Source organism: Salvelinus alpinus, chromosome 21 (assembly GCF_045679555.1).
Source record: "Salvelinus alpinus chromosome 21, SLU_Salpinus.1, whole genome shotgun sequence".
NCBI classification, from domain to species: Eukaryota; Metazoa; Chordata; class Actinopteri; order Salmoniformes; family Salmonidae; genus Salvelinus; species Salvelinus alpinus.
Window position 1 is genome coordinate 22,294,826 of NC_092106.1, and position 27,049 is coordinate 22,321,874.

At 43.0% G+C, this 27,049-nt stretch overlaps 2 protein-coding genes across 4 annotated transcripts; one reads left to right on the top strand and one right to left on the bottom strand.

Moving 5' to 3' along the window:
* On the top strand, nucleotides 1-17,973 carry LOC139548048 (multidrug and toxin extrusion protein 1-like). 2 transcript variants are annotated; one of them, XM_071357357.1, is made up of 17 exons: nucleotides 1-276; nucleotides 923-1,024; nucleotides 1,304-1,372; nucleotides 1,648-1,796; nucleotides 10,923-10,965; nucleotides 11,155-11,199; nucleotides 13,210-13,307; nucleotides 13,459-13,556; nucleotides 13,658-13,771; nucleotides 13,890-13,957; nucleotides 14,207-14,315; nucleotides 14,470-14,545; nucleotides 14,646-14,715; nucleotides 16,065-16,197; nucleotides 16,464-16,558; nucleotides 16,742-16,825; nucleotides 16,924-17,973. In XM_071357357.1, the coding sequence occupies exons 1-17, from the start codon at nucleotides 109-111 to the stop codon at nucleotides 17,224-17,226; spliced, it is 1,824 nt and encodes a 607-aa protein (XP_071213458.1). In that variant the 5' UTR covers nucleotides 1-108; the 3' UTR covers nucleotides 17,227-17,973. The 2 variants fall into 2 exon arrangements, with proteins under 2 accessions (XP_071213458.1, XP_071213459.1); XM_071357358.1 differs by lacking the exons at nucleotides 14,470-14,545; nucleotides 14,646-14,715; nucleotides 16,065-16,197.
* On the bottom strand, nucleotides 17,858-26,765 carry LOC139548050 (multidrug and toxin extrusion protein 1-like). 2 transcript variants are annotated; one of them, XM_071357359.1, is made up of 17 exons: nucleotides 26,388-26,765; nucleotides 25,920-26,021; nucleotides 25,242-25,310; nucleotides 24,578-24,726; nucleotides 24,283-24,325; nucleotides 23,575-23,619; nucleotides 23,387-23,484; nucleotides 23,163-23,260; nucleotides 22,773-22,886; nucleotides 22,397-22,464; nucleotides 22,184-22,292; nucleotides 21,977-22,052; nucleotides 21,594-21,663; nucleotides 19,161-19,293; nucleotides 18,805-18,899; nucleotides 18,672-18,714; nucleotides 17,858-18,526 (listed from the first exon to the last, which is right to left on the bottom strand). In XM_071357359.1, the coding sequence occupies exons 1-17, from the start codon at nucleotides 26,544-26,546 to the stop codon at nucleotides 18,288-18,290; spliced, it is 1,710 nt and encodes a 569-aa protein (XP_071213460.1). In that variant the 5' UTR covers nucleotides 26,547-26,765; the 3' UTR covers nucleotides 17,858-18,287. The 2 variants fall into 2 exon arrangements, with proteins under 2 accessions (XP_071213460.1, XP_071213461.1); XM_071357360.1 differs by lacking the exons at nucleotides 25,920-26,021; nucleotides 26,388-26,765 and adding an exon at nucleotides 25,405-25,752.
* Nucleotides 26,766-27,049: the final 284 nt, after the last annotated feature.

Genomic DNA, 27,049 nt, shown 5'->3' on the forward strand with positions numbered 1-27,049 from the left:
AGCTGCAGAGGAGCTGTCTGGCTGACAGTGACAGGGGAGTTACAGCACAGTCCCAACAGTAACACTGCATAGGACTGAGAGGGGACACACACAGACACAGAGGCTGGGATGGAAGACTCTGGGCCGACACTGGCATCTGGGCCCACTTCTAATTCTAATTTACCTATAATGGAGGAGTCTAGTGACAAACTGTTCTGCTGCCGCTGGGTAAGGCACAGAATCCCCCTGGCACATAGAGAGGAGCTCTACCACATTCTCCGGATGACTGGACCCTTGGTAAGGACTGGCACTGCCCACCTAGCCTGTTGTGTGTTATTGTGGGTTTCCCAAATGGCACCATATACTCCTTGTATAGAACACTACTTTTTAACAGGTAGTGCCTTATATAGGGAATATAGGATACCATTTGGGACACAACTATTGTGTGGCCCTGTTTGGAAGTGGATAGCTCTGTTGCTAGGGTAATAGGTAGACTACTCTGTGAGAATGAAATACTAGGCTACAGGATGAACTGTGCAGTGCATACTAATGGCTCTATGATTTATTAAAAGTACACTCCGAGGGTCACTAAAGCCCATCAGAACTAGTGTTTAAAGTAGATTTCTCTTGATTAACTTAGAAGTAATGTCTCTCCCACTGGGCAGAGATGTCAGTTCAGCGTTTAGTTTGGATTTACATTTGGTTGAGTTGTCAACTATTGTAAATTCAGTGTGAAATCAACAAAAAATGTCACTATGTCATTGGACTTAGGTTGAAAGTGAGGTGGAATGTCCTTACGTTGATGACATTTTACAAATCCAATACGTTTTTAACGTTGATTCAACATCATCACATACATTCTTTGGGTTGAAATGATGTGGAAATTCAACCAGTTTTGCCCAATGGGGTGTTTGTTATTGTTTATGCATGTCTTTTCCCCTAGCTGCTGTCTCGAATCCTAAACTACCTGCTTCCGTTTGTCATCACTATGTTCTGTGGTCGCCTGGGGAATGCCGTGTTAGCTGGCTATGGCCTGGCCTGCGCGGTGAGTCAATCCTCTAGCTATGTTGTGTAAACTGCTGGGGTCTATCAGCTTAGATAAGAAAATGGCTCCTCTGCATGTGATTAGCGAAGAGCGGGAAAATGGTAAGAAAGATGACAACATCACCTAAGGTCCTCAGATTCTGGTGTTCATTTGAAGAACCACAATGGAGGGGATAGCAATGATATAATCAATTCTCTTTTTTTTATTTTATGTAACGTAAAAATGTAAATCTGTGTGTAACTGTGTGCTGTAAATGTGTTTGATGATCATCTTCTTCAGACTATTAATGTTACGACTGCAGCAACAGGAGGTGGACTTGCCTTAGCATGTGACACTTTGGTATCTCAGGTATGTAAATATATTTGAATGCAGTAGTTGAAGTATACGTTGCAGTTCAAATATATGCAACAGTCACAGACTGTGACCCCAGCGATAATGTCTCATGTCATTCATGCTGCTGTTTGTTTGTGTGTGTGTGTGTGTGTGTGTGTGTGTGTGTGTGTGTGTGTGTGTGTGTGTGTGTGTGTGTGTGTGTGTGTGTGTGTGTGTGTGTGTGTGTGTGTGTGTGTGTGTGTGTGTGTGTGTGTGTGTGTGTGTGTGTGTGTGTGTGTGTGTGTGAGCAGACATTTGGTGGTAAGAACCTGCAGCGTGTGGGGGTGATTCTCCAGAGGAGTGTGTTGATCCTGCTGCTCTTCTGTCTGCCCTGCTGGGCCATGCTCCTCAACACCCAGTCTATCCTGCTGGCTCTGGGCCAGGAGCCTGAGGTGGCCAGGTAACAACTACACTGTCTAAATCAAATCAAATGTTACTGGTCGCATACACATATTTTGCAAATGTTATTGCAGGTGCAGCGAAATGCTTATGCTTCTAGCTTCAACAGTTTAGTAATACCTAACTATACAAAACAATACACATAAATGCACAAAATTGAAAGAAACAAATTAAGAAATATCAGAACAAGCAATGTCAGAGTCCGGAATATAGATATATACAGTACCAGTAAAAAGTTGGGACACACCTACTTATTCAACAGTTTATCTTTATTTTTTTACTATTTTCTACATTGTAGAATAATAATTAAGACATCAAAACTATGAAATTACACATTTGGAATCAAGTAGTAACCAAAAAAGTGTTAAACAAATCAAAATATATTTGAGATTCTTCAAAGTAGCCACCCTTTTCCATAACAGCTTTGCACACTCTTGACATTCTCTCAACCAGCTTCATGAGGTAGTCACCTGGAATGCATTTCAATGAAAAGGTGTGCCTTGTTAAAAGTTAATTTGTGGAATTTCTTTCCTTAATGCGTTTGAGCATATCAGTTGTGTTGTGACAAGATAGGGGTGGTATACAGAACATAGCCCTATTTGGTAAAAGACCAAGTCCATATTATGGCAAGATCAGCTCAAATAAGCAAAGAGAAACGACAGTCCATCATTACTTTAAGACATAAAGGTCAGTCAATCCGGAAAAAAGTGCAGTTGCAAAAACCATCAAGCGCTATGATGAAACTAGCTCTCATGAGGACCGCCACAGAAAAGGAAGACCCAGAGTTACTTCTGCTGCAGAGGATAAGTTCATTAGAGTTACCAGCCTCAGAAATTGCAGCACAAATAAAAGCTTCACAGAGTTAAAGTAACAGACAGTGGTGGAAAAAGTACCCAACAACCATACTTGAGTAAAAATAAAGACACCTTAATAGAAAATGACTCAAGTAAAAGTAAAAGTCACCCAGTGTATAAAAGTGTTTGGTTTAAAATATACTTAAGTATCAAAAGTAAAAGTATAAATCATTTCAAACTCCTTATATTAAGCAAACCAGAAGGCACCATTTTCTTGTTTTTTCTATTTACGGAAAGCCACTGGCACACTCCAACATTCAGACATCATTTACAAATGAAGCATTTGTGTTTAGTGAGTCCGCCAAATCAGAGGCAGTAGGGATGACCAGGGATGTTCGGTTGATAAGTGCGTGAATTTCACTATTTTCATGTCCTGCTAAGCATTCAAAATGTAACAAGTACCTTTGGGTGTCAAAGAAAATGTATGTAGTAAAAAGTACAATATTTTCTTAAGGAATGTAGTGAAGTAAAAGCAAAAGTAGTCAAAAATATAAATAGTAAAGTACAGATACCCCAAAAAACTAATTAAGGAGTACCTTAAAGTACTTTACACCACTGGTAACAGACACATCTTAACATCAACTGTTTAGAGGAAACTGCGTGAATCAGACTTTCATGGTCGAATTGCTGCAAAGAAACCACTACTAAAGGACACCAATGAAAAGAAGAGGCTTGCTTGTGCCAAGAAACATAAGCAATGGACATTAGACTGGTGGAAATCTGTCCTTTGGTCTGATGAGTCCAAATTGGAGATTTTGGTTCCAACCGCCGTGTCTTTGTTAGACGCAGAGTAGGTGAACGGATGATCTCTGCATGTGTGGTTCCTACCGTGAAGCGTGGAGGAGGAGGCGTGATGATGTGGGGGTGCTTTGCGGGTGACACTGTCTGTGATTTATTTAGAATCAAGGCACACTTAACCAGCATGGCTACCACAACATTCTGCTGCAACACGCCACCCCATCTCATTTGGGCTTAGTCTAGCTATCATTTGTTTTTCAACAGGACAATGACTCAACACACCTCCAGGCTGTGTAAGGGCTATTTGACCAAGAAGGAGCGTGATGGAGTGCTGCATCAGATGAACTGGCCTCCAGAATCACCCGACCTCAACCCAATTGAGATGGTTTGGGATGAGTTGGACTGCATTGTAAAGGAAAAGCAGACAACAAGTGCTCAGCATATGTGGGAACTCCTTCAAGACTGTTGGAAAAGCATTTCATGTGAAGCTGGTTGAGAGAATGCCAAGAGTGTGCAAAGCTGTCATCAAGGCAAAGGGTGGCTACTTTGAAGAATCTCAAATATAAAATATATTTTGATTTGTTTAACACTTTTTTGCTGTGTTATTTCATAGTTTTGATGTCTTCACTTTTATTCTGGACGGCTCTGACTTAGAATACGTGGACAACTACAAATACCTAGGTGTCTGGTTAGTCTGTAAACTCTCCTTCCAGACTCACATTAAGCATTTCCAATCAAAAATTAAATCTAGAATTGGCTTCCTATATCGCAACAAAGCATCCTTTACTGATGCTGCCAAACATACCCTCGTAAAACTGACCATCCTAGCGATCCTCGACTTCGGTGATGTCATCTATAAAACAGCCTCCAACACTCTACTCATCAAACTGGATGCAGTCTATCACAGTGCCATCCGTTTTGTCACCAAAGCCCCATACACTACCCACCATTGCGACCTGCACGCTCTCGTTGGTTGGCCCTCGCTTCATACTCGTCGCCAAACCCACTGGCTACAGTGTTACGTCCGTCGTCAAATGAATGAGACCAAAGCGCAGCGTGGAAAGTGTTCATGATTTTTAATACTAAACTCTGACAAAACAACAAAATACAAAACCGAACGGAAAGTTCTGCAGGGCTAGACAGCAACTATGCAAAAACAAGATCCCACAAACTAAGGTGGAAAACAGGCTGCCTAAGTATGATCCCCAATCAGAGACAACGAGAAACAGCTGCCTCTGATTGGGAACCATACTAGGCCAACAAAGAAATAGAAACATAGATTTGCCCACCCAAGTCACACCCTGACCTAACCAAATAGAGAATAAACAAGGCTTTCTAAGGTCAGGGCGTGACATACAGGTTATCTACAAGTCTCTGCTAGTTAAAGCCCCACCTTATCTCAGCTCACTGGTCACCATAGCAGCACCCACTCGTAGCACGCGCTCCAGCAGGTATATCTCACTGGTCACCCCCAAAGCCAATTCCTCCTTTAGTCGTCTTTCCTTCCAGTTCTCTGCTGCCAATGACTGGAATGAACTGCAAAAAGCTTTAAGCACCAGCTGTCAGAGCAGCTCACAGATTACTGCACCTGTACATAGCCCATCTATAATTTAGCCCAAACAACTACCGCTTCCCCTACTGTATTTATTTATTTTGCTCCTTTGCATCCCATTATTTCTATTTCTACTTTGCACATTCTTCCACTGCAAATCTACCATTCCAGTGTTTTACTTGCTATATTGTATTTACCTCGCCACCATGGCCTTTTTTTTCCTTTACCTCCCTTATCTCACCTCATTTGCTCACATTGTATATAGACTTATTTTTCTACTGTATTATTGACTGTATGTTTTGTTTATTCCATGTGTAACTCTGTGTTGTTGTATGTGTCGAATTGCTATGGTTTATCTTGGCCAGGTCGCAGTTGCAAATGAGAACTTGTTCTCAACTAGCCTACCTGGTTAAATAAAGGTGAAATGTAAAAAATATATTGAAAAAATTCTACAATGTAGAAAATAGTAAAAATAAAGAAAAAACGTTGAATGAGTAGGTGTGTCCCAACTTTTGACTGGTACTGTATATATTTATATTCCGGACTCTGACATTGACTGGTACTGTATGCGTATGATGGTGTGTATAGACTGTATGGACAGTATATGAATAGAAAACGTGTGCAGAGCAGTAGTTATATAGGATGAGCCTTGACTAGAATACACAATATACATATGAAGTGGGTAAAACAGTACTGTATGCAGACATTATTGACCAGTGTTCAATGACTATGTAGGCTACATAGGGCATTCAGGGCAGGGTACTGGGTGGAAGCTGACTAGCAACAGTGACTAAGTTCAGGGCAGGGTACTGGGTGGAAGCTGGCTAGTAACAGTGACTAAGTTCAGGGCATGGTACTGGGTGGTAGCCGGCTAGTAACAGTGACTAAGTTCAGGGCAGGGTACTGGGTGGAAGCTGGCTAGTGGTGAGTATTACAGTCAGATGGCCTGGAGTCTGACTCACACTATAGTACACTACCACTTATATTAGGGCCAGGAGTTTTTCGTGACCAGCGAAAAGTCTGGGTTCTGGTTATACCCTGTGACTAGCTTCAGAGTTGTTATTGACCCTGGTTATACCCTGTGACTAGCTCCAGAGTTGTTCCTGACCCTGGTTATACCCTATGACTAGCTCCAGAGTTGTTATTGACCCTGGTTATACCCTATGACTAGCTCCAGAGTTGTTCCTGACCCTGGTTATACCCTGTGACCAGCTCCAGAGTTGTTCCTGACCCTGGTTATACCCTGTGACTAGCTCCAGAGTTGTTCCTGACCCTGGTAATACCCTGTGACTAGCTCCGGAGTTGTTCCTGACCCTGGTTATACCCTGTGACCAGCTCCAGAGTTGTTCCTGACCCTGGTTATACCCTGTGACTAGCTTCAGAGTTGTTCCTGACCCTGGTTATACCCTGTGACTAGCTTCAGAGTTGTTCCTGACCCTGGTTATACCCTGTGACTAGCTCCAGAGTTGTTCCTGACCCTGGTTATACCCTGTGACTAGCTCCAGAGTTGTTCCTGACCCTGGTTATACCCTGTGACTAGCTTCAGAGTTGTTCCTGACCCTGGTTATACCCTGTGACTAGCTCTAGAGTTGTTCCTGACCCTGGTTATACCCTGTGACTAGCTCCAGAGTTGTTCCTGACCCTGGTTATACCCTGTGACCAGCTCCAGAGTTGTTCCTGACCCTGGTTATACCCTGTGACCAGCTCCAGAGTTGTTCCTGACCCTGGTTATACCCTGTGACTAGCTCCAGAGTTGTTCCTGACCCTGGTTATACCCTGTGACTAGCTTCAGAGTTGTTCCTGACCCTGGTTATACCCTGTGACTAGCTCCAGAGTTGTTCCTGACCCTGGTTATACCCTGTGACTAGCTCCAGAGTTGTTCCTGACCCTGGTTATACCCTGTGACTAGCTCCAGAGTTGTTATTGACCCTGGTTATACCCTGGGATTAGCTGCAGAGTTGTTCCTGACCCTGGTTATACCCTATGACTAGCTCCAGAGTTGTTATTGACCCTGGTTATACCCCGTGACTAGCTCCAGAGTTGTTCCTGACCCTGGTTATACCCTGTGACTAGCTCCAGAGTTGTTCCTGACCCTGGTTATACCCTGTGACTAGCTCCAGAGTTGTTCCTGACCCTGGTTATACCCTGTGACTAGATCCAGAGTTGTTCCTGACCCTGGTTATACCATATTACTAGCTCCAGAGTTGTTCCTGACCCTGGTTATACCCTGTGACTAGCTCCAGAGTTGTTTCTGACCCTGGTTATACCCTGTGACTAGCTTCAGAGTTGTTATTGACCCTGGTTATACCCTGTGACCAGCTCCAGAGTTGTTTCTGACCCTGGTTATACCCTGTGACTAGCTTCAGAGTTGTTATTGACCCTGGTTATACCCTATGACTAGCTCCAGAGTTGTTCCTGACCCTGGTTATACCCTGTGACTAGCTCCAGAGTTGTTTCTGACCCTGGTTATACCCTGTGACTAGCTTCAGAGTTGTTATTGACCCTGGTTATACCCTATGACTAGCTCCAGAGTTGTTCCTGACCCTGGTTATACCCTGTGACTAGCTCCAGAGTTGTTCCTGACCCTGGTTATACCCTGTGACTAGCTCCAGAGTTGTTCCTGACCCTGGTTATACCCTGTGACTAGCTTCAGAGTTGTTCCTGACCCTGGTTATACCCTGTGACTAGCTCCAGAGTTGTTCCTGACCCTGGTTATACCCTGTGACTAGCTCCAGAGTTGTTCCTGACCCTGGTAATACCCTGTGACTAGCTCCAGAGTTGTTCCTGACCCTGGTAATACCCTGTGACTAGCTCCAGAGTTGTTCCTGACCCTGGTAATACCCTGTGACTAGCTCCAGAGTTGTTCCTGACCCTGGTTATACCCTGTGACTAGCTCCAGAGTTGTTCCTGACCCTGGTTATACCCTGTGACTACGTCCAGAGTTGTTCCTGACCCTGGTTATACCCTGTGACTAGCTCCAGAGTTGTTCCTGACCCTGGTTATACCCTGTGACTAGCTCCAGAGTTGTTCCTGACCCTGGTTATACCCTGTGACTAGCTTCAGAGTTGTTATTGACCCTGGTTATGCCCTGTGACTAGCTTCAGAGTTGTTCCTGACCCTGGTTATACCCTGTGACTAGCTCCAGAGTTGTTCCTGACCCTGGTTATACCCTGTGACTAGCTCCAGAGTTGTTCCTGACCCTGGTTATACCCTGTGACTAGCTCCAGAGTTGTTATTGACCCTGGTTATACCCTGTGACTAGCTTCAGAGTTGTTCCTGACCCTGGTTATACCCTGTGACTAGCTCCAGAGTTGTTATTGACCCTGGTTATACCCTGTGACTAGCTTCAGAGTTGTTCCTGACTCTGGTTATACCCTATGACTAGCTTCAGAGTTGTTATTGACCCTGGTTATACCCTATGACTAGCTTCAGAGTTGTTATTGACCCTGGTTATACCCTATGACTAGCTCCAGAGTTGTTATTGACCCTGGTCATACCATATTACTAGCTTCAGAGTTGTTCCTGTGTCACGCCCTGGCCTTAGTTATCTTTGTTTTCTTTATTATTTTTTAGTTAGGTCAGGGTGTGACATGGGGGATGTAAGTGTTTTGGATTGTCTAGGGGTTTTGTATGTTTATGGGGCAGTGTCTAGTCTAGGTGTATGTATGTCTATGGTTGCCTAGATTGGTTCTCAATTAGAGACAGCTGTCTATCGTTGTCTCTGATTGGGAACCATATTTAGGCAGCCATATTCATTGGGTAGTTCGTGGGTTATTGTCTATGTCTATGTGTAGTGTTTGTGTCAGCACTATTTGTTTATAGCGTCACGTTCGTTCGTTCGTTCGTTCGTTTGTTTGTTGTTTTGTATCGTTTGTATAGTGTTCTTCGTTTCGCTTAATTAAAAGAAGAATGTATTGTTATCACGCTGCACCTTGGTCCTCCTCTCTTCCACCATATAACGATCGTGACATCCTGACCCTGGTTATACCCTGTGACTAGCTCCAGAGTTGTTCCTGACCCTGGTTATACCCTGTGACCAGCTCCAGAGTTGTTCCTGACCCTGGTTATACCCTATGACTAGCTCCAGAGTTGTTCCTGATCCTGGTTATACCCTGTGACTAGCTCCAGAGTTGTTCCTGACCCTGGTTATACCCTGTGACTAGCTCCAGAGTTGTTCCTGACCCTGGTTATACCCTGTGACTAGATCCAGAGTTGTTCCTGACCCTGGTTATACCCTGTGACTAGCTCCAGAGTTGTTATTGACCCTGGTTATACCCTGTGACTAGCTTCAGAGTTGTTCCTGACTCTGGTTATACCCTATGACTAGCTTCAGAGTTGTTATTGACCCTGGTTATACCCTATGACTAGCTTCAGAGTTGTTATTGACCCTGGTCATACCATATGACTAGCTTCAGAGTTGTTCCTGTGTCACGCCCTGGCCTTAGTTATCTTTGTTTTCTTTATTATTTTTAGTTAGGTCAGGGTGTGACATGGGGGATGTAAGTGTTTTGTATTGTCTAGGGGTTTTGTATGTTTATGGGGCAGTGTCTAGTCTAGGTGTATGTATGTCTATGGTTGCCTAGATTGGTTCTCAATTAGAGACAGCTGTCTATCGTTGTCTCTGATTGGGAACCATATTTAGGCAGCCATTTTCATTGGGTAGTTCGTGGGTTATTGTCTATGTCTATGTGTAGTGTTTGTGTCAGCACTATTTGTTTATAGCGTCACGTTCGTTTGTTTGTTGTTTTGTATCGTTTGTATAGTGTTCTTCGTTTCGCTTAATTAAAAGAAGAATGTATTGTTATCACGCTGCGCCTTGGTCCTCCTCTCTTCCACCATATAACGATCGTGACATCCTGACCCTGGTTATACCCTGTGACTAGCTCCAGAGTTGTTCCTGACCCTGGTTATACCCTGTGACCAGATCCAGAGTTGTTCCTGACCCTGGTTATACCCTGTGACTAGCTCCAGAGTTGTTCCTGACCCTGGTTATACCCTGTGACTAGCTCCAGAGTTGTTCCTGACCCTGGTTATACCCTGTGACCAGCTCCAGAGTTGTTCCTGACCCTGATTATACCCTGTGACTAGCTCCAGAGTTGTTCCTGACCCTGGTTATACCCTGTGACTAGATCCAGAGTTGTTCCTGACCCTGGTTATACCCTGTGACTAGCTTAAGAGTTGTTCCTGACCCTGGTTATACCCTGTGACTAGCTCCAGAGTTGTTCCTGACCCTGGTTATACCCTGTGACCAGCTTCAGAGTTGTTCCTGACCCTGGTTATACCCTGTGACTAGCTCCAGAGTTGTTCCTGACCCTGGTTATACCCTGTGACTAGCTTCAGAGTTGTTCCTGACCCTGGTTATACCCTGTGACTAGCTCCAGAGTTGTTCCTGACCCTGGTTATACCCTGTGACTAGCTCCAGAGTTGTTCCTGACCCTGGTTATACCCTGTGACTAGCTCCAGAGTTGTTCCTGACCCTGGTTATACCCTGTGACTAGCTCCCAGGTCACAAGGTCGGGAAAAATATGAGGCCCTACTCACACTGTATGACTCAGACCTGACACATCACAGATACAGCCAATGCATGGTATTGTGCCTCTGATGCTGGATAAAGATAATGTGCTTGTTTGTATGCTAATTGAGGGAGAACAGAACTCCTCATTCTCTTAGCTGCAATAACACCATCTCTGACTGCTCTCGCCATCAAATGTGGCCCCTGGCAATTCCCCAAACACTCCATTCAGTGGAAATGACAGCAATGTTTTCACAGCCAATTGACCTACTCAATGAGATGTACAGATTGCTGTTAGTTTCTAGATGCAATAAACATTCTGTCACTGCTGCCTGAATAGGGGATTTTCACAGACAACATAATGGTAAATTGATAGAGTTTAGCAGTACGTGGTGTGTATAGGGTAAATACATGGAAACAGGTGTAGTAATGGTGTGTGATTTAACAGTGAATACATGCTCTGTCTTTCAGAATAGCACAGCTGTATGTCATCGCCTACCTACCTGCAGTACCAGTGAGTCATCTGTTTTATCAAACACCCACTTCTTTAGAGTGGCTTCAATTGTGTCTGAGTTTTCAACTAGATGGCTCCATTAACCTATTCTTATCAGATGAATCGTACATTTTGTGTTTTTTCATTTAATTGCATTAAACATCCTCTCCTCCCTGTATTTATAATTTACTCTGTATCTCTTTCTTTCAGGCTATTTTCCTGCATCAACTTCAGGCTTCTTATCTCCAGAACCAGGTACACTGACCGTGCTGCTGGGCTACAAATGACTTGTTTTGTTCCTCACACCTCATTGCGTCTATAGAAATAAGAATTATTAGAAGGGCCTTGGATGCTTTAACCCTTACAATTGACTGGTAAACTCATAGGTACACTCGCAATGGCTGCCTGGTAATTGTGATGCAATCATCTTCATGGTATTTGGGAATGTTCTATCAAGTGATGCTGGATTACCATGGTAATGAAGAATATTCATTCAAATGATGCCAACTGATGTGGCTCATGCAATGGAATGTATTTTTTGTAATGTCAGTTGAGTTGACTCAACAAATCACAGCACAGATTGAAGGGTACACTTCGGGATTTTACTTCCTGGCATGGGTACACTCAACATGGCTGCCATTCCACCCATTATGCCATCATTGACTTGAATGGAGACGACCTTTCTATTCATTCTTATTTCTATGATGGCATCCTCATCCCAGTCTCTTGTGTTATCTGAGTTCAATCAATCAATCAAATGTATTTATAAAGCCCTTTTTTCATCAGTCGATGTCACAAAGTGCTATACAGAAACACAGCCTAAAACCCCAAACAGGAAGCAATGCAGATGTAGAAGCACGCTGGCTAGGAAAAACTCCCTAGAAAGGCAGGAACCTAGGAAGAAACCTTGAGAGGAACCAGGCTCTGAGGGGTGGCCAGACCTCTTCCTCTTATAACAGTACATGGCCAAGATGTTCAAGCGTTCATAGATGACCAGTAGGGTCAAATAATAATAATAATAATCACAGTGGTTGTAGAGGGTGCAACAGGTCAGCACCTCAAGAGTAAATGTTGGCTTTTCATAGCCAATCAGTCAGAGTTAGAGACAGCAGGAGAGAGAGAGAGAGAGAGAGAGAGAGAGAGAGAGAGAGAGAGAGAGAGAGAGAGAGAGAGAGAGAGAGAGAGAGAGAGAGAGAGAGAGAGAGAAAATATACTTACATTAACACAGGACACCGGATAAGACAGGAGAAATACTCCAGATATAACAGACTGACCCTAGCCCCCCAACACATAAACTATTGCAGCATAAATACTGGAGGCTGAGACAAGAGGGGACGGGAGACACTGTGGCCCCGTTCACCTTCACACCACAGGGCCAGACTACACTCAATCATAGGACCTACTGAAGAGATGAGTCTTCAATATAGACTTAAAGGTCGAGACTGAGTCTGCGTCTCTCACATGGATAGGCAGACCATTCCATAAAAATGGAGCTCTATAGGAGAAAGCCCTGCCTCCAGCTGTTTGCTTAGAAATTCTAGGGACAATAAGGATGCCTGCGTCTTGTGACCGTACCGTACGTGTAGGTATGTATGGCAGTACCAAATCGGAAAGGTAGGTAGGAGCAAGCCCATTTAATGCTTTGTAGGTTAGCAGTAAAACCTTGAAATCAGCCCTAGCCATAACAGGAAGCCAGTGTAGAGAGGCTATTACTGGAGTAATATGATACAATTTTGGGGTTCTAGTCAAAATTCTAGCAGCCGTGTTTAGCACTAGCTGAAGTTAATTTAGTGCTTTATCCGGGTAGCCGGAAAGTAGAGCACTGCAGTAGTCTAATCTAGAAGTGAGTGGAGCTAGAGGAGTTATAGCCCTGTCTATGTTCATAGATAAGATGAGAGCACTCCTCCAGCTAGGATGGAGTCCGTCACTCCTCAGCAGGCCAGGCTTGGTCCTGTTTGTGGGTGAGTCCCAGAAAGAGGGCCAATTATCTACAAATTCTATCTCTTGGGAGGGGCAGAAAACAGTTTTCAACTAGCGATTGAGTTGTGAGACTCTGCTGTAGAGCTCATCACTCCCCCTAACTGGGAGGGGGCCAGAGACAATTTCTCGATGCCGACACATCTTTCTTGCTGATTTACACACTGAAGCTATGTTGCACTTGGTGACCTCTGACTGTTTCAGAGTAAAACTGTCATCTTGGAGTACAGTAACCCAGGTTAGGTGTGAATCTGATGATCATATCAACTAGTGTGTTTCTGTGCTCAGGGGATAATACTGCCTCAGATGTACACAGCAGCAGCGGCCAACATCGCCAACGTGGTGACAAACTATATCCTGCTCTACTGGATGGACCTGGGAGTTGTGTAGGTGTGCTCACACCAGAAACATTGATAACAGTGCCATATTCTTAACAGTCACTAACATAGTCAGAGTATCAAGTATGTACCAGTAAGTATGCAATGCTCATTATCATTTCATGGAGTGTGTGTTTTTGTTTGTGTGTTTGTTTTCTAGAGGGTCGGCAGCAGCTAATACACTCTCCCAGCTCTACATATGTTCCTTCTTGTTTGCTTACATTTGTTGGAAGAAGCTACATGTGAAAACATGGGGAGGTAAGAGAAAGTCCATCTCTCTGATTGTGCCTAATGAATGTGACCTATTGAAATAGACCGGTTTGTGTTGGGATTAAACAGGCCATTGTCTCCCCCTACAGGTTGGACCACAGAAGCGCTGCAGGAGTGGGGCTCTTATATGAAACTAGCCATCCCCAGTACACTGATGCTATGTTTCGAATGGTGGATCTATGAGCTTGGGGGATTCCTTGCAGGTACATTTCAGGTCTTAAGGTTAACACCAATGAACCAATGAACAGTCACATTCAAAAGGCCAAAACACCCATATCTATGTAACATCCACCTCTGCATTCTTCCCCCTCTCTTTCTCAGGCATGCTGAGTGAAGTGGACCTGGCTGCTCAACATGTGGTCATGATGCTGGCTTTCATCAACTACATGGTAATGTGTACAGAACTCTTTAAACACCCACTTTAACACCTATCATGGAAACCAAATGAAGCCCAATGCACTGGCTATCCAGTCCAAATATGCTGAAGAATAACCCAAAATGTACTGTACATGTAGGCTACAGATCAAGATAAAATCTGAGTTAAAAGCAGACATGAACTTTGTTTGAGGCATGGTTAGACTAAGACAGCAAGCTGTTTAAGAGGCGTCTAGATAACGTGTTGTGTTGTGCGGGTCAAGTTCCCCATGGGGATCCAGGCTGCAGCATGTGTTCGTGTGGGGAACGCCCTGGGGGCCGGAGACACAGCTGGGGCCATCCTCACCAGCAAGGTGTCCCTCGCCCTCTCAGGTCAGTCACACACTTACTCTAGCTCATATGGCCCTTACTTCAACCATCACAACTACGGTGAACTATGGTGAACTAAAATGATAATAATTACTTTGACAAACTAGTCATTGTTTTTGCAGTAGTGCATGTCTTTTTCCTCCATTCCACGTCCTAGGTTCAATGGCAGTAATTCAGGGAATTGTGCTGATCTCTACTAAAACAGTGATCGCCTTCATGTTTACTTCTGATGAGTAAGTAGGGTGTACATATAGTCAACATAATGATTCAAACCAAGACCGTCCCAAATTGTAACCTGACCATCTCAATAACGATTATTTAATTCCTTTTCAGTCAGATCATAGATCTGGTCTCTCAACTTCTTAACGTGTACTGTGTCCTTCAGTTCTTTGATGGGCTAGTGGTAAGTGCACTCAAGTGGTTTGTAACCATTGAAAAAATTAATAACATTTTATACAATAGTACTGCTATAATTAGAAATCATTAATATACAGTACCAGTCAAAAGTTTGGACTCATTCCAGGGTTTTCCTTTATTTTTGTACTATGATATGATCAAATCAAAGTTTATTTGTCATGTGCGCCGAATACAACAGGTGTAGACCTTACAGTGAAATGCTTACTTACAGGCTCTAACCAATAGTGCAAAAAAGGTGTTCGGTGAACAATAGGTAAGTAAAGAAATAAAACAACAGTAAAAGACAGGCTATATACAGTAGCGAGGCTATATACAGTAGCGAGGCTATAAAAGTAGCGAGGCTACATACAGACACCGGTTAGTCAGGCTGATTGAGGTAGTATGTACATGTAGATATGGTTAAAGTGACTATGCATATATGATGGACAGAGAGTAGCAGTAGCGTAAAAGAGGGCTTGGCGGGTGGTGGGTGGCGGTACACAATGCAGATTGCCCGGTAAGCCAATGTGTGGGAGCACTGGTTGGTCGGCCTAATTGAGGTAGTATGTACATGAATGTATAGTTAAAGTGACTATGCATATATGATAAACAGAGAGTAGCAGCAGCGTAAAAAGAGGGTTTGGGGGGGTTGGGGGGGGCACACAATGCAAATAGTCCGGGTAGCCATTTGATTACCTGTTCAGGAGTCTTATGGCTTGGGGGTAAAAACTGTTGAGAAGCCTTTTTGTCCTAGACTTGGCACTCCGGTACCGCTTGCCATGTGGTAGTAGAGAGAACAGCCTATGACTGGGGTGGCTGGGGTCTTCGACAATTTGGCTCTCATGAGGACCGCCACAGGAAAGGAAGACCCAGAGTTACCTCTGCTGCAGAGGATAAGTTCATTAGCGTTACCAGCCTCAGAAATCGGCAATTAACTGCACCTCAGATTGCAACCCAAATAAATGCTTCACAGAATTCAAGTAACAGACACATCTCAGCATCAACTATTCAGAGGAGACTGCGTGAATCAGACCTTCATGGTCGAATTGCTGAATCTCAAATATAAAATATATTTTGATTTGTTTAACACTATTTTGGTTACTACATGATTCCATATGTGTTATTTCATAGTTTTAATGTCTTCACTATTATTCTACAATGTAGAAAATAGTACAAAAATAAAGAAAAACCCTTGATGAGTAGCTGTGTCCAATCTTTTGACTGGTACTGTATGTTGGAATAATGGAGATAGTATAGGTAATTTTCCAGGATCCTGGAACACGTTGACCGCCAGCTAACAGTGTTTGTCTCTCTCTGTAAACACCCACTAATCTTAGATTTGTCTGTCTGTCCCAGTGTGTGTGCATGGGCATCATTCTGGGCACGGGCAAACAGAAGATAGCAGCGATGGCTAATCTTATCACCTACTACTGTGTGGGCCTTCCACTGGGCATCTCTTTGATGTTCATAGCTGGCCTCAGGGTCCTAGGTATTTACTCATTTCTGAATTCTATGAAAACCAAACACAATTTTAGACTTTCTTTTCAAGACCAGAGTCTTTGCTCATGCTTACTGCCATGCCACATACTTGCAACAGAAGTATGGTCATGATCAAATTCAGGAAAATATTTTGCTTTCACTAGTATTCCCAATTCAAGAATCATGAATTGCGGGAGTATTCTTTATTGAAGATGACACAATGTTCTGTGTCTTCGGTCAAAGCCGGTATAACCTCCTCTCCTCCCCTCTACACAGGGTTCTGGTTAGGCCTGTTCATCTGTGTAATTCTACAGTCCACCTTCTTCATCACTGTCATCTTCAGGCTCAACTGGAAGAGAATGACAGAGAAGGTACGTCACCAGTGGCTTTTCACTTCCCTATCTGGAACATACAATGGCTTAGGTGATTGAGAGACTGACAGCCCATGCCTCTATCGTTATGGTTTCTGTGAAGCATAGTAGTGACTTGTGGCAGGTGAAGGAAATGGTTTGCTGTCAGTTGAGAGCATCATTGAGTTGATCTGTTTGTGACAGGCTGTGAAACGAGCTGGAAAGGCTGGACATATGGTGTCAATGAGGAATATAGTTGCACCTGACCACACAGAGAACAGTGGAAGGGTGAGTAGAAACATGTTGCTCAGTCCTATGTTCTATTTTATTCATACTCTCGCGAATAACATTGTTCTAACCCAGATTGTGCCTGCTTCCACACCCAGACAGTGAATGGATACATTTCAGTGAGTACTGAGGGCCAGGAAGACCTCAGGGGAAGCAATGGGACCCCAGAGGTGAAGAGGGAGGATGGGAGCCCCAGTGGACTGCTCTCCACCACCCAGCTGGTCCTGAGGAGAGGTCTCACTGTACTGGCTGCCATTGTCATCCTGGTTGTGGGGACCAGTGTACATCTTCTCCTGCCTCTACCAATCAGCTCATGGAGCAATCTGAGTGTAGACTGGAGCAACACTACCTTTACCACTACCTCCCCCCCTGAACTCACCCTCTTAACAGTTCTCATCTAGGAGTAATACCTGGGGGACCCAGAACAGAGCCTGTAGCAAGACAATAGAGGTGCTGTTATAGACATGCTGTGTCAGTGAATCTGTTATTACACCTGAAACAGCCTTTTTCTTCAATCTAGAGCCATAGTCATGCCTAATTCTATGTAAACAAAAACATAGATAACCCAGGGTTCTACCTGGAATCAAAAATGGCAAAAAGGGTTATCCTAGGCGGACAGCCGCAGAACCCTTTTGGAACCCATTTTTCTTAGAGTTTAGTTGTGAGGTTGGGAACCTATCTAGCTGGCTAGCTAAAGACAACTTCAAGAAGGAATCAATAGGCTACACAGCTTGATCAAATTAATTTACAAACATACCCTTCTGCCCATCACTGGCAGCTAGAATCAAATCAAATGCTGTGTGTGTCACTCTACACTCTCATCCTCCACTGATGATATTGCACGCACTAGAGTATCTAGCTTCCTGCCTAAGCATATCTTTCCTCTGTGCACCTTGGAAGGAAACACTTACGAGGAAGAATGGGGGGGGGGGGGCACACCGACGGATTGGTTCAGTCGGTGTGCCTCCACCGCAAAATACCGCTGACAGATCTTGTTATAAATAATTAGGATAAAACATTGGCTTAAAAAAGTTAAGTAGTTAATTTAATTTTTTTATTATGAGGGGGTATGTGCCTTTGGGCCCCCTATGGGTATGACACCACTGTTTTTGGAATTAATTTATAGAATACAAACATTTTGGATCGTACAGTGTGAGTCTGTCTTTACTTTTTGGTTTGCACTATATTATTACGATGAGAAAACATTAGGTTTGATTGGTTTGTGTAATCAGCTCAGACAATGTGATACAATTTCATTCAGATGAGAAATGAAAAGACCCAGAATAAATAATCCCTAGGCTCCTCACAGACCAACAGTACTGGAACAATTTGGCACCATAGTTTGGCCAGCCCCTCTCCAGTCCTATCTTCTCTGTATCGTTGCTTAGGTGGTCCTCTGACCACTCTGGTTGAGTGGAGCTATCTCTGCAACCCATCCTCTCTGGAACTCACTCTGTGTTCATCAAGTGAGGTTGGTGAGCAGTAGGTTGATGATGATTCCCAGGGCCAGGATGAAGAGCATGACACACAGAGCCAGGCCCCTCCGCATAACCAGGGCCCTGTGTGCCAGAAGGGCCTCCACCTTGCTGAGGGCCACCCTGTCCCCAACCTCACCGTCAGCCCCATCCTCAGCCAGGGCATTTCTGTCTGTGTGGCCCTCACAGGGAGCTATATCATTTGATTGGGCCTCTGGGGCCATGTCTGTCACACAGAAACACACCTATTAGACAGAGCATTGATTCTTTCATGAACAAGAATAAAATGATACACTTGTAAAGCCATGTAAAGAGTTATGATGATGAATGAGTAAAGTGAAGGGTCAATGATTAAATTGAGACTTTCTTACCCATGTATGTAGAGTTCCCCTGTACCTCAGCTCTGAGCTGGGCCTGCAAACAACCCAACACCATTAAGATCCTCTTCAAGACATTTACACTAAATGAAATAAATACTTGAGTGTTATGCCTTTGTTCCCTCACCTCTACAGTGGCTTTCTTCCAGTTCATTCTGGATAGGTAGACGATGAGGAAGGAGGACTGTAGGAACACACAGGTAAACAGACCGGTCCACAGGCCTGGGGGTGGAGACCAAACATAACGGTAACAGTCAAAGAAGTGAAGACAACTGAAGGAAGCAGTAGGGAGATTGGCGCCAGTTTGTTTTTGCTTAAGCCAACTTGTCACCTTGCCACACAAACCAACAATGTAATGTTGTTAAATTACGAAACAGTCAGGCAGGTGCAATACGGGAGCAATCAAAAGACTGAAAAAGGAATGAAATATTACTCCATAAATTCAAAGGACAAAATGCGAAACACATTTATAGATGTTCTTACCCATGATTCCTTGTTTGGCAGCAAACATCAGGGACACGCCAATAGGAAAGCCAATCCCATAGTAACCCAGGATGTTGCATATCGCCCCAACCTTCTGCTTACCTGCACCCCTTATAATACTACCTGAGGCAGCCTGGGGAACCAGGAGAAACAGAGACACGGTTACTGTTGTACATAGTTTCTTCGGAAAGTATTCAGACCCCTTGATGTTACAGCCTTATTTTAAAATGTATCAAATTAAAAAAAATCCTCAATCTACATACAATACCCCATAATCACAAAGCGAAAAACAGATTTTTACATTTTTGCAAATGTATTACAAATAAAAAACAGAAATACCTTATTTACATAATTATTCAGACCCTTTGCTATGAGACTCGAAATTGAGGTGCATCCTCAGGTACATCCTGTTCCCATTGATCATCCTTGAGATGTTTCTATAACTTGGAGTCCACCTGTCAAATTCAATTGAATGGGCCTGATTCGAAAAGGCACACACTTGTCTATGTAAAGGTCCCACAGTTGACAGTGCATGTCAAAGCAAAAACCAAGCCATGATGTCAAAGGAATTGTCCTTAGAGCTCTGAGACAGGATTGTGTCGAGGCGCAGATCTGGGGAAGGATACCAAAACATTTCTGCAGCATTGAAGTTCCCCAAGAACATAGTGGCCTCCATCATTCTTAAATGTGAGAAGAACCACCAAGACTCTTCCTAGAGCTGGCCGTCCGGCCAAACTGAACAATCGGGGGAGAAGGTCCTTGGTCAGGGAGGTGACCAATTTTTTAAATGTAACCTTTATTTCACCACGAAAAGCCCATTGAGACCCAGAGTGTCTCTTTCAAAGGAGACCTGGCCAAGAAGGCAGCAACAATCAATACATTACAGAATTAAAACATAGAAGAATACAATACAGCAACATGATCCAACCTAAAAAAAAGCATTTACACTCCTCTCTAAGAGTCTCCCATCAATATGTTAAATTCATTCAGTGGCACTAACATATCTAGATGAAGCATGGATTGTAGATTATTCCATGTATATAGACTTTATTGTGTTTTTGACTGTATGTTTGTTTATTCCATGTGTAACTCTGTGTTGTTGTTTGTGTCGCACTGCTTTGCTTTATCTTGGCCTGGTCGCAGTTGTAAATGAGAACTTGTTCTCAACTAGCCTACCTGGTTAAATAAAGGTGAAATTTAAAAAAATACAACATTTGTCTGGTGCACAAGAAGAGAAGGCAGTCTTGCCTAATACTGTGAAAGTCCTGGGGACTTTAAGTAGCAACCACCTAGCAGACCGGGTATGGTAACTGCTGGTGGTGAAGGAGACCAGACTACAGAGGTAAAGAGGGAGTTTACCCAATGGTCACTCTGACAGAGCTCCAGAGTTCCTCTGTGGAGATGGGAGAACTTTGAAGAAGGACAACCATCTCTGCGCCACTCCACCAATCAGGCCTTTATGGTAGAGTGGCCAGACGGAAGCAACTCCTCAGTAAAAGGCACATAACAACCCACTTGGAGTTTGCCAAAAGGCACCCAAAGGGCTCTGACCATGAGAAACAAGATTCTCTGGTCTGATGAAACCAAGATTGAACACTTTGGCCTGAATGCCAAGCATCACGTCTGGATAAAACCTGGCACCATCTCTATGGTGAAGCATGGTGGTGGCAGAATCATGCTGTGGGGGTGGTTTTCAGCGGCAGGGACTGGGAGACTAGTCAGGATTGAGGGAAAGATGAACAGAGCAAATTACAGAGAGATCCTTAATGAAAACCTCCACAGCGTTCAGGACCTCAAACTGGGGTGAAGGTTCACCTTCAACAGGACAATGACCATAAGCACACAGCCAAGACAATGCAGGAGTGGCTTCGGGACAAGTCTCTGAATGTCCTTGAGTGGCCCAGCCAGAGCCCAGACTTGAACCTAATCAAACATCTCTTGAGACCTGAAAATAGCTGTGCAGCGACGCTCCCCATCCAACCTGACAGAGCTTGAGAGGCTCTGCAGAGAAGAATGGGAGAAACTCCCCAAATACAGTTGTGCCAAGCTTGTAGCATCATACCCAAGAAGACTCAAGCCTGTAATCGCTGCCAAAAGGTGCTTCGACAAAGTACTGAGTAAAGGGTCTGAATATTTATGTAAATGTCATATATATATATATATATATTTTTTTTTTTTTAAATAAATTTGTGAGAAAAAATGTAAACCTGGTTTTGCTCTGTCATTATGGGGTATTGTGTATAGATTGATGAGGGGAAAAAGTGTGTAATACATTTTAGAATAAGGCTGTAATGTAACAAATGTGGAAGAAGTCTTTCCTTAATGCACTGTACCTGTTATAATAGTACCTTTGATATTATAAAGAGTGGATCTGTAATGTGATGAGTAAAGGGAGCTATAAGTTGTGATACAGTAGCAGCATTGACTCCTTACCGATATTGCATCTAACAGAAGAAAAGGGGCGTAGAAAGCCATAACTTGAGCAACCCTCTCCCTGATCTGCCTGTTGGTAGAAATTCAGGGGGAAGAATTACATTCAGTTATGTAAATCAATGACAGAGACATCTCACCCTAGTTAAAGTGTGAAGGAATATGTAAGCAAAGTTCATGACTGTGTACTTCTGTATTACAGTGAGTGGCTTAGCTATGTCATAAAGAAAGGTCATCAATGTTCACGCTCATACACAGACACATTACAACACACCAGGGTTGTATTAAAACACAACCAAACTGCAAAGTCATGGTGATGAACAACAGATCCCAAAGCCACAGAAGCAAATCTGTAGTGGTAAATTACCACAGACTACATTACTCACTCATCATATGTAAAGACATAGGAGATTTTGTCCTTCAGTATCCCAACAAGAACCGACAAGCACACAGAAACTGATCCTGGACAGAGACAAAAGGTCATACATAGACTGAACACATTTCTTCAGTAAAACTTATCATTTAATTATCGTTTTAATGCTTTATTTTCTCTTGTCAAGCGTTTAAATATTATTTGAGGTCTACACACGTACCAGCACAGAACATGGCCAGCTTGGCAGACAGCTTGGCCTGCTCTGTATCTCCAGCCCCCAGAGCATTGCCCACCCTCACACTGCCTGCCACACTGAACCCTAGAGGGAACTGACAACACACACACACAGATGCTCTATGTGACTAGTGTGAAAATATGGTATGGATGAACATTTGCCCAAAACATTTTTTTTAAGTCTTAACTATATATTTACCATGTAGCAAATGTTTGCCAGTTCGTAGACGATTGATTGTGCTCCAAGCTCCACCTCACTTATCAGACCTGCCATTGAGAGGTAGTGAGACAGGATATCAAACCAAAGCAGAAACACTAACAGCTAAACAGTGTGTAACGTGTAGAAATACCCACAAGCAAACAGTAAAATCTAGAACACCATTTCACATAAAACAAATAACAATAGAGAGACATTATGACATTCATAGACTTCAATGCAAAACAACCAGATAGCTAAATAACAAAATAACCAGACACCAAATAGACCTGCTTCCATCTGTTGCCGTACCTGCTAGAAAAGCTAAATAACAAAATAACCAGACACCAAATAGACCTGCTTCCATCTGTTGCCGTACCTGCTAGAAAACCTCCAATCTCATAGGTCCACCACTCCACACACAGCATGATCATGCTAGGAATGGCCAGGTGGACGTATGTGTCCCAGTCTTCCAGGCACTCCCAAGACCAGCCTACAAGGAACACAAGGCTCAGACACTGGGATCCTCACCGAAAGGTTCATGCTCATGTTCTCACAGAAGGTGTTTGGGTCTGAACCAAAACCATGCTGTGTTAATACATTAGGAAGCCAAAAACAGCGCCCTTGGTTTGACATTGCACTGCTGTCCCGCAATAAATGCATACTAATAAATGCATCACTTTGTATGGGGTCCATTCAAGTCGCAGATAGTTCAAAGAGTTTGTTGATTTGGTGGTATAAGATCTACTTTAGTGTAATCATGTCTCACCTGCCCAGGTGGCTTTGTGGAGTTCCTTCCATATGATGTAGGTATAGAGCATAGCAGCCAGAGAGAGCTGAGAGATGGTGTTGGCCCACGCAGACCCACTGTCACCCGAAAACAATCCACAACATACATTACATCCTATAGCCCTCAGTGCTAACAATTACCATCCCATCCTATATCCCTCAATGGTAATGAGAGAATAATCACTGTTTGGGGATGACACTCACGCTACACCCAGGTCCAGAAGATAGAGGAAGATGTAGTTGATGAGGGCATTCAGTAGGTTAGCCACCACACCTGTGATGACCTGCGGCCATATGATTCCCTGAAGGACAATAAAGTCTCATTCAGATCAAATGGTCAGGTGATTATTCTCTCTGCAGGGCGACTGACTGAGGTCTAGGTTAGCTCTAACCTGATTCTGTAGATATCTGGCCTCCAGCTGGTAAATAAAAGTGGCCTGTTAAAAAATGTATGATGAACATGTTTCAGTTTTGACATGGTAAATTCATTATTATCTTAATTGCAGTGGTGGAAAAAGTACCCAATTGTCATACTTGAGTAAAAGTAAAGATAAAGAAAAGTAAAGATACCTTAATAGAAAATCAAGTAAAAGTGAAAGTCACCCAGTAAAATATTACTTGAGAAAAAGCCTAAAAGTATTTGGTTTTAAATATACTTCAGTATCAAAAGTAAATAATTATTTTGAAATTGCTTATATTACGCAAACCAGAAGGCACAATATTCTTGGTTTATGTCATTAACAGATAACCAGGGGCACACTCCAACACTAAGAAATAATTCATTTGTGTTTCGTGATTCTGCCAGATCAGCGGCAGTAGGGATGACCAGGGATGTTCTCTTGATAAGTACGTGAATTTGACCATTTTCCTGTCCTGCTAAGCCTTCAAAGTGTAACGAGTACTTTTTCGTGTCAGGGAAAATGTATGGAGTAAAAAGTACATTATTTTCTTTAGGAAGTAAAAGTTGTCAAAAATAGTAATAGTAAAGTAATGTACAGATACCCCAAAAACTACTTAAGTAGTACTTTAAAGTATTTTTATTTTACACTACTGCTTAATCGACTGTGTTCACGTGTGTCTGGGTAGATAGATGTACTCACTGGGAGTGCTGGCATAAAAATCTTCACATACATCTGAGACAACCTAAAGTGACATAAGAGAGCGCTATCAGAATGATCCAAAACAGTAATCACATTCTACAAACCAATCTCTACATGTCACTTGTGAATCACAGAAAACAGACACATTCAGAGACATAGCCTGTGTCCCAAATATCATCCTATTCCCTATGGGCCCTGGTCAAAGGTACCACACTATGTAAGGAATAGGGTGCCATTTTAGACATCTATTAGATCTGGGGTAACTGTGTGCAGTGACTGGAGGAGTCTGACCTACCTGGCGACCTCTGGGCTCTGTTTGACAGCCAGGAGGATGGGTTCTGTGTTGATGAGAATAGCCCAGCATGGGAAACAGGCCAGAAGTTGAATGAGGATGGCTCTCTGTAGTATGACCCCAACTTTCAGGAGGTTGCGGCTCCCAAAGGTCTGCAGGGAGAAATAATCAAGTTAATCTTTGAGTGGAATGGCAGGATACTGTAGCTCTGGTCCAGGGTGCTACATCAATCAATCAAATGTATTTATAAAGCTCTTTTTACATCAGTCAATGTCACAAAGTGCTGTACAGAAACCCAGCCTAAAACCCCAAACAGAAAGCAATGCAGATGTAGAAGCAAGCTGGCTAGGAAAAACTCCCTAGAAAGGCAGGAACCTAGGAAGAAACCTAGAGAGGAACCAGGCTCTGAGGGGTGGCCAGTCCTCTTCTGGCTGTGTCGGGTGGAGATTATAACGTTCATAGATGACCAACAGGGTCAAATAAGAATAATCCCAGTGGTGATTACATGCTGATACTGATATGCTGATATCATGCAGATACTGATACTGAGCAATAGCAAGCTGTGTATGACCCCCTGGACCAGAGCTATGGTGACAATGCTATTGGTAACATTTTGGGGACAGTGGTCTGTATTAGGAGGAGGAAACAGACTAGGTTTCATACCTACCTGAGATATGAGTGTATCACACGCTGATGATAAACCAGACCCAATGGAGATACCTGTAACATTAATCACCTGGAAGACCAGAACAGAGATTGAGAAATTTTGAAATTGGTTGAAACTGTAAATTTCATAGTGTGCTGTAATTTCAACATTTATGCAATATTACCACAGCTAGGTACCAGTCTGTTTGTGCCATCATGTTTGGCATGACACGAAGTGGCAGAAGTCACATTATGGTGTAACGATTCTCGTTGGTGGAAGGAGAGGAGGACCAAAATGCAGCGTGGTAAGTGTTCGTCATATTTAATTAAAACTGAACACTACACAAAACAACAACGACGAGGGAAAATGAAACAGTTCTGCCAGGTGAACATACACTAAACAGAAAACAATCACCCACAACACACAATGGGAAAACAGGCTACCTAAGTATAGCTCCCAATCAGAGACAACGATAGACAGCTGCCTCTGATTGGGAACCACACCAGGCCAAACACAGAAATAGACAACCTAGACATACAATATAGAATGCCCACCCACATCACACCCTGACCAAACAAAACATAGAAACATACAAAGCAATCTATGGTCAGGGCGTGACATATGGCACAAACATACTGGTACCCAGTATAATATTACCCACAATTGTCGAAATAAACTCTTAAGTCAATCAATACTTACAGCTATGGCGAGAGCCACCCCTGCCAGTTCTGTCTTCCCCAAATGGCCACAGAAAACTGTACTGACGAAACTCACTAAAAAGACCATGAGCTGAGCCATAACCTGGTGCCGATACAACCACAACATTTGATAAATCAGTTGATGTAGTTGTGTATACTATCAGGAATATGTGTAGTGAATAGGCCTAACACTGAAGTGTTATACATGCATCAAATGTATGGTTTGAGGTCATTCAAAGTAAATCAGGTTAAACAGGCAAGGTGATAGATGAAGCAATGAAAAAACATCTATAGTGTGCCAGATGCCAGTAACCTATAATTAGCCAGTGTGCCAGTGGCCTTAAAGTGAATTCAATATTATATAAAAAACACTGCTAAATAACAATAATAATTGAATCTAGAAATGTACGGTTTCATATAACTTTGAACTAATTGTGGACACAAAAAATGTAATAAAGATGTTTCTTACCACAGGCCCAGCCAATGTTGATAATTCAATCATTTCTTTTTTGAAGTCAACAGGAATCAACCTGCGAATACATCTCAAACAGTTCCCAAATATTGTCAATGAATATGAAGAGCTTTCATTCCCATTCGTCCTACTCTCCACAATTACATTAGTATCCATTTCTAAAGACTGTCATTCAGAAAAGTCTGTATGGTCAAGTAAGAACAAGGTGGTATTCTAGCTACCAGCTTCCAGAGTGAGACTTCCGATCTGATGACAGACTATGTCACTTCCTATCTCTGATTTAGCTGTACACAAGCAATCTCAACTAGCATTGTTAAACATGACTGCCAATCCACTGCTGGACAAAGTTCACAGTGTTTTGCCAATTCTGCAACTGCACCAGATGATGGAGCTCTTTCCTTATGAACTCTACATTTTTTCTCTGAGGCCGTGTTCGAGAGCATCAATTTTTCTCAGTAGCTGATCAATAACTGAGCAGACTGGCACATCTACTAATAATGAGTAGTCATTTAAGATGATTTGTAGATCAGTAAGTATTTTGTCACCGACTGCAATGTAGTCGATTTCAAACACAACTAGGCACTTTTAACAATGACATTCACAAAGGTCTAAAGCTGTAAAAGCCTCTGAAAGAAAGTCGATGGTAGGTGACAGTCCCA

Coding starts and splice junctions, on each gene's coding strand:
- LOC139548048 (XM_071357357.1), top strand. CDS start 109: ATGGAAGACTCTGGGCCGACACTGGCATCTGGGCCCACTTCTAATTCT. Junction 1,797..10,922: donor CAGGAGCCTGAGGTGGCCAG/GTAACAACTACA, acceptor TCTGTCTTTCAG/AATAGCACAGCTGTATGTCA. Junction 13,308..13,458: donor TGGATGGACCTGGGAGTTGT/GTAGGTGTGCTC, acceptor TTTGTTTTCTAG/AGGGTCGGCAGCAGCTAATA.
- LOC139548050 (XM_071357359.1), bottom strand. CDS start 26,546: ATGGATACTAATGTAATTGTGGAGAGTAGGACGAATGGGAATGAAAGC. Junction 24,326..24,577: donor CAGAGCCCAGAGGTCGCCAG/GTAGGTCAGACT, acceptor ATGTCACTTTAG/GTTGTCTCAGATGTATGTGA. Junction 21,664..21,976: donor TATGTCTTTACATATGATGA/GTGAGTAATGTA, acceptor TTCTACCAACAG/GCAGATCAGGGAGAGGGTTG.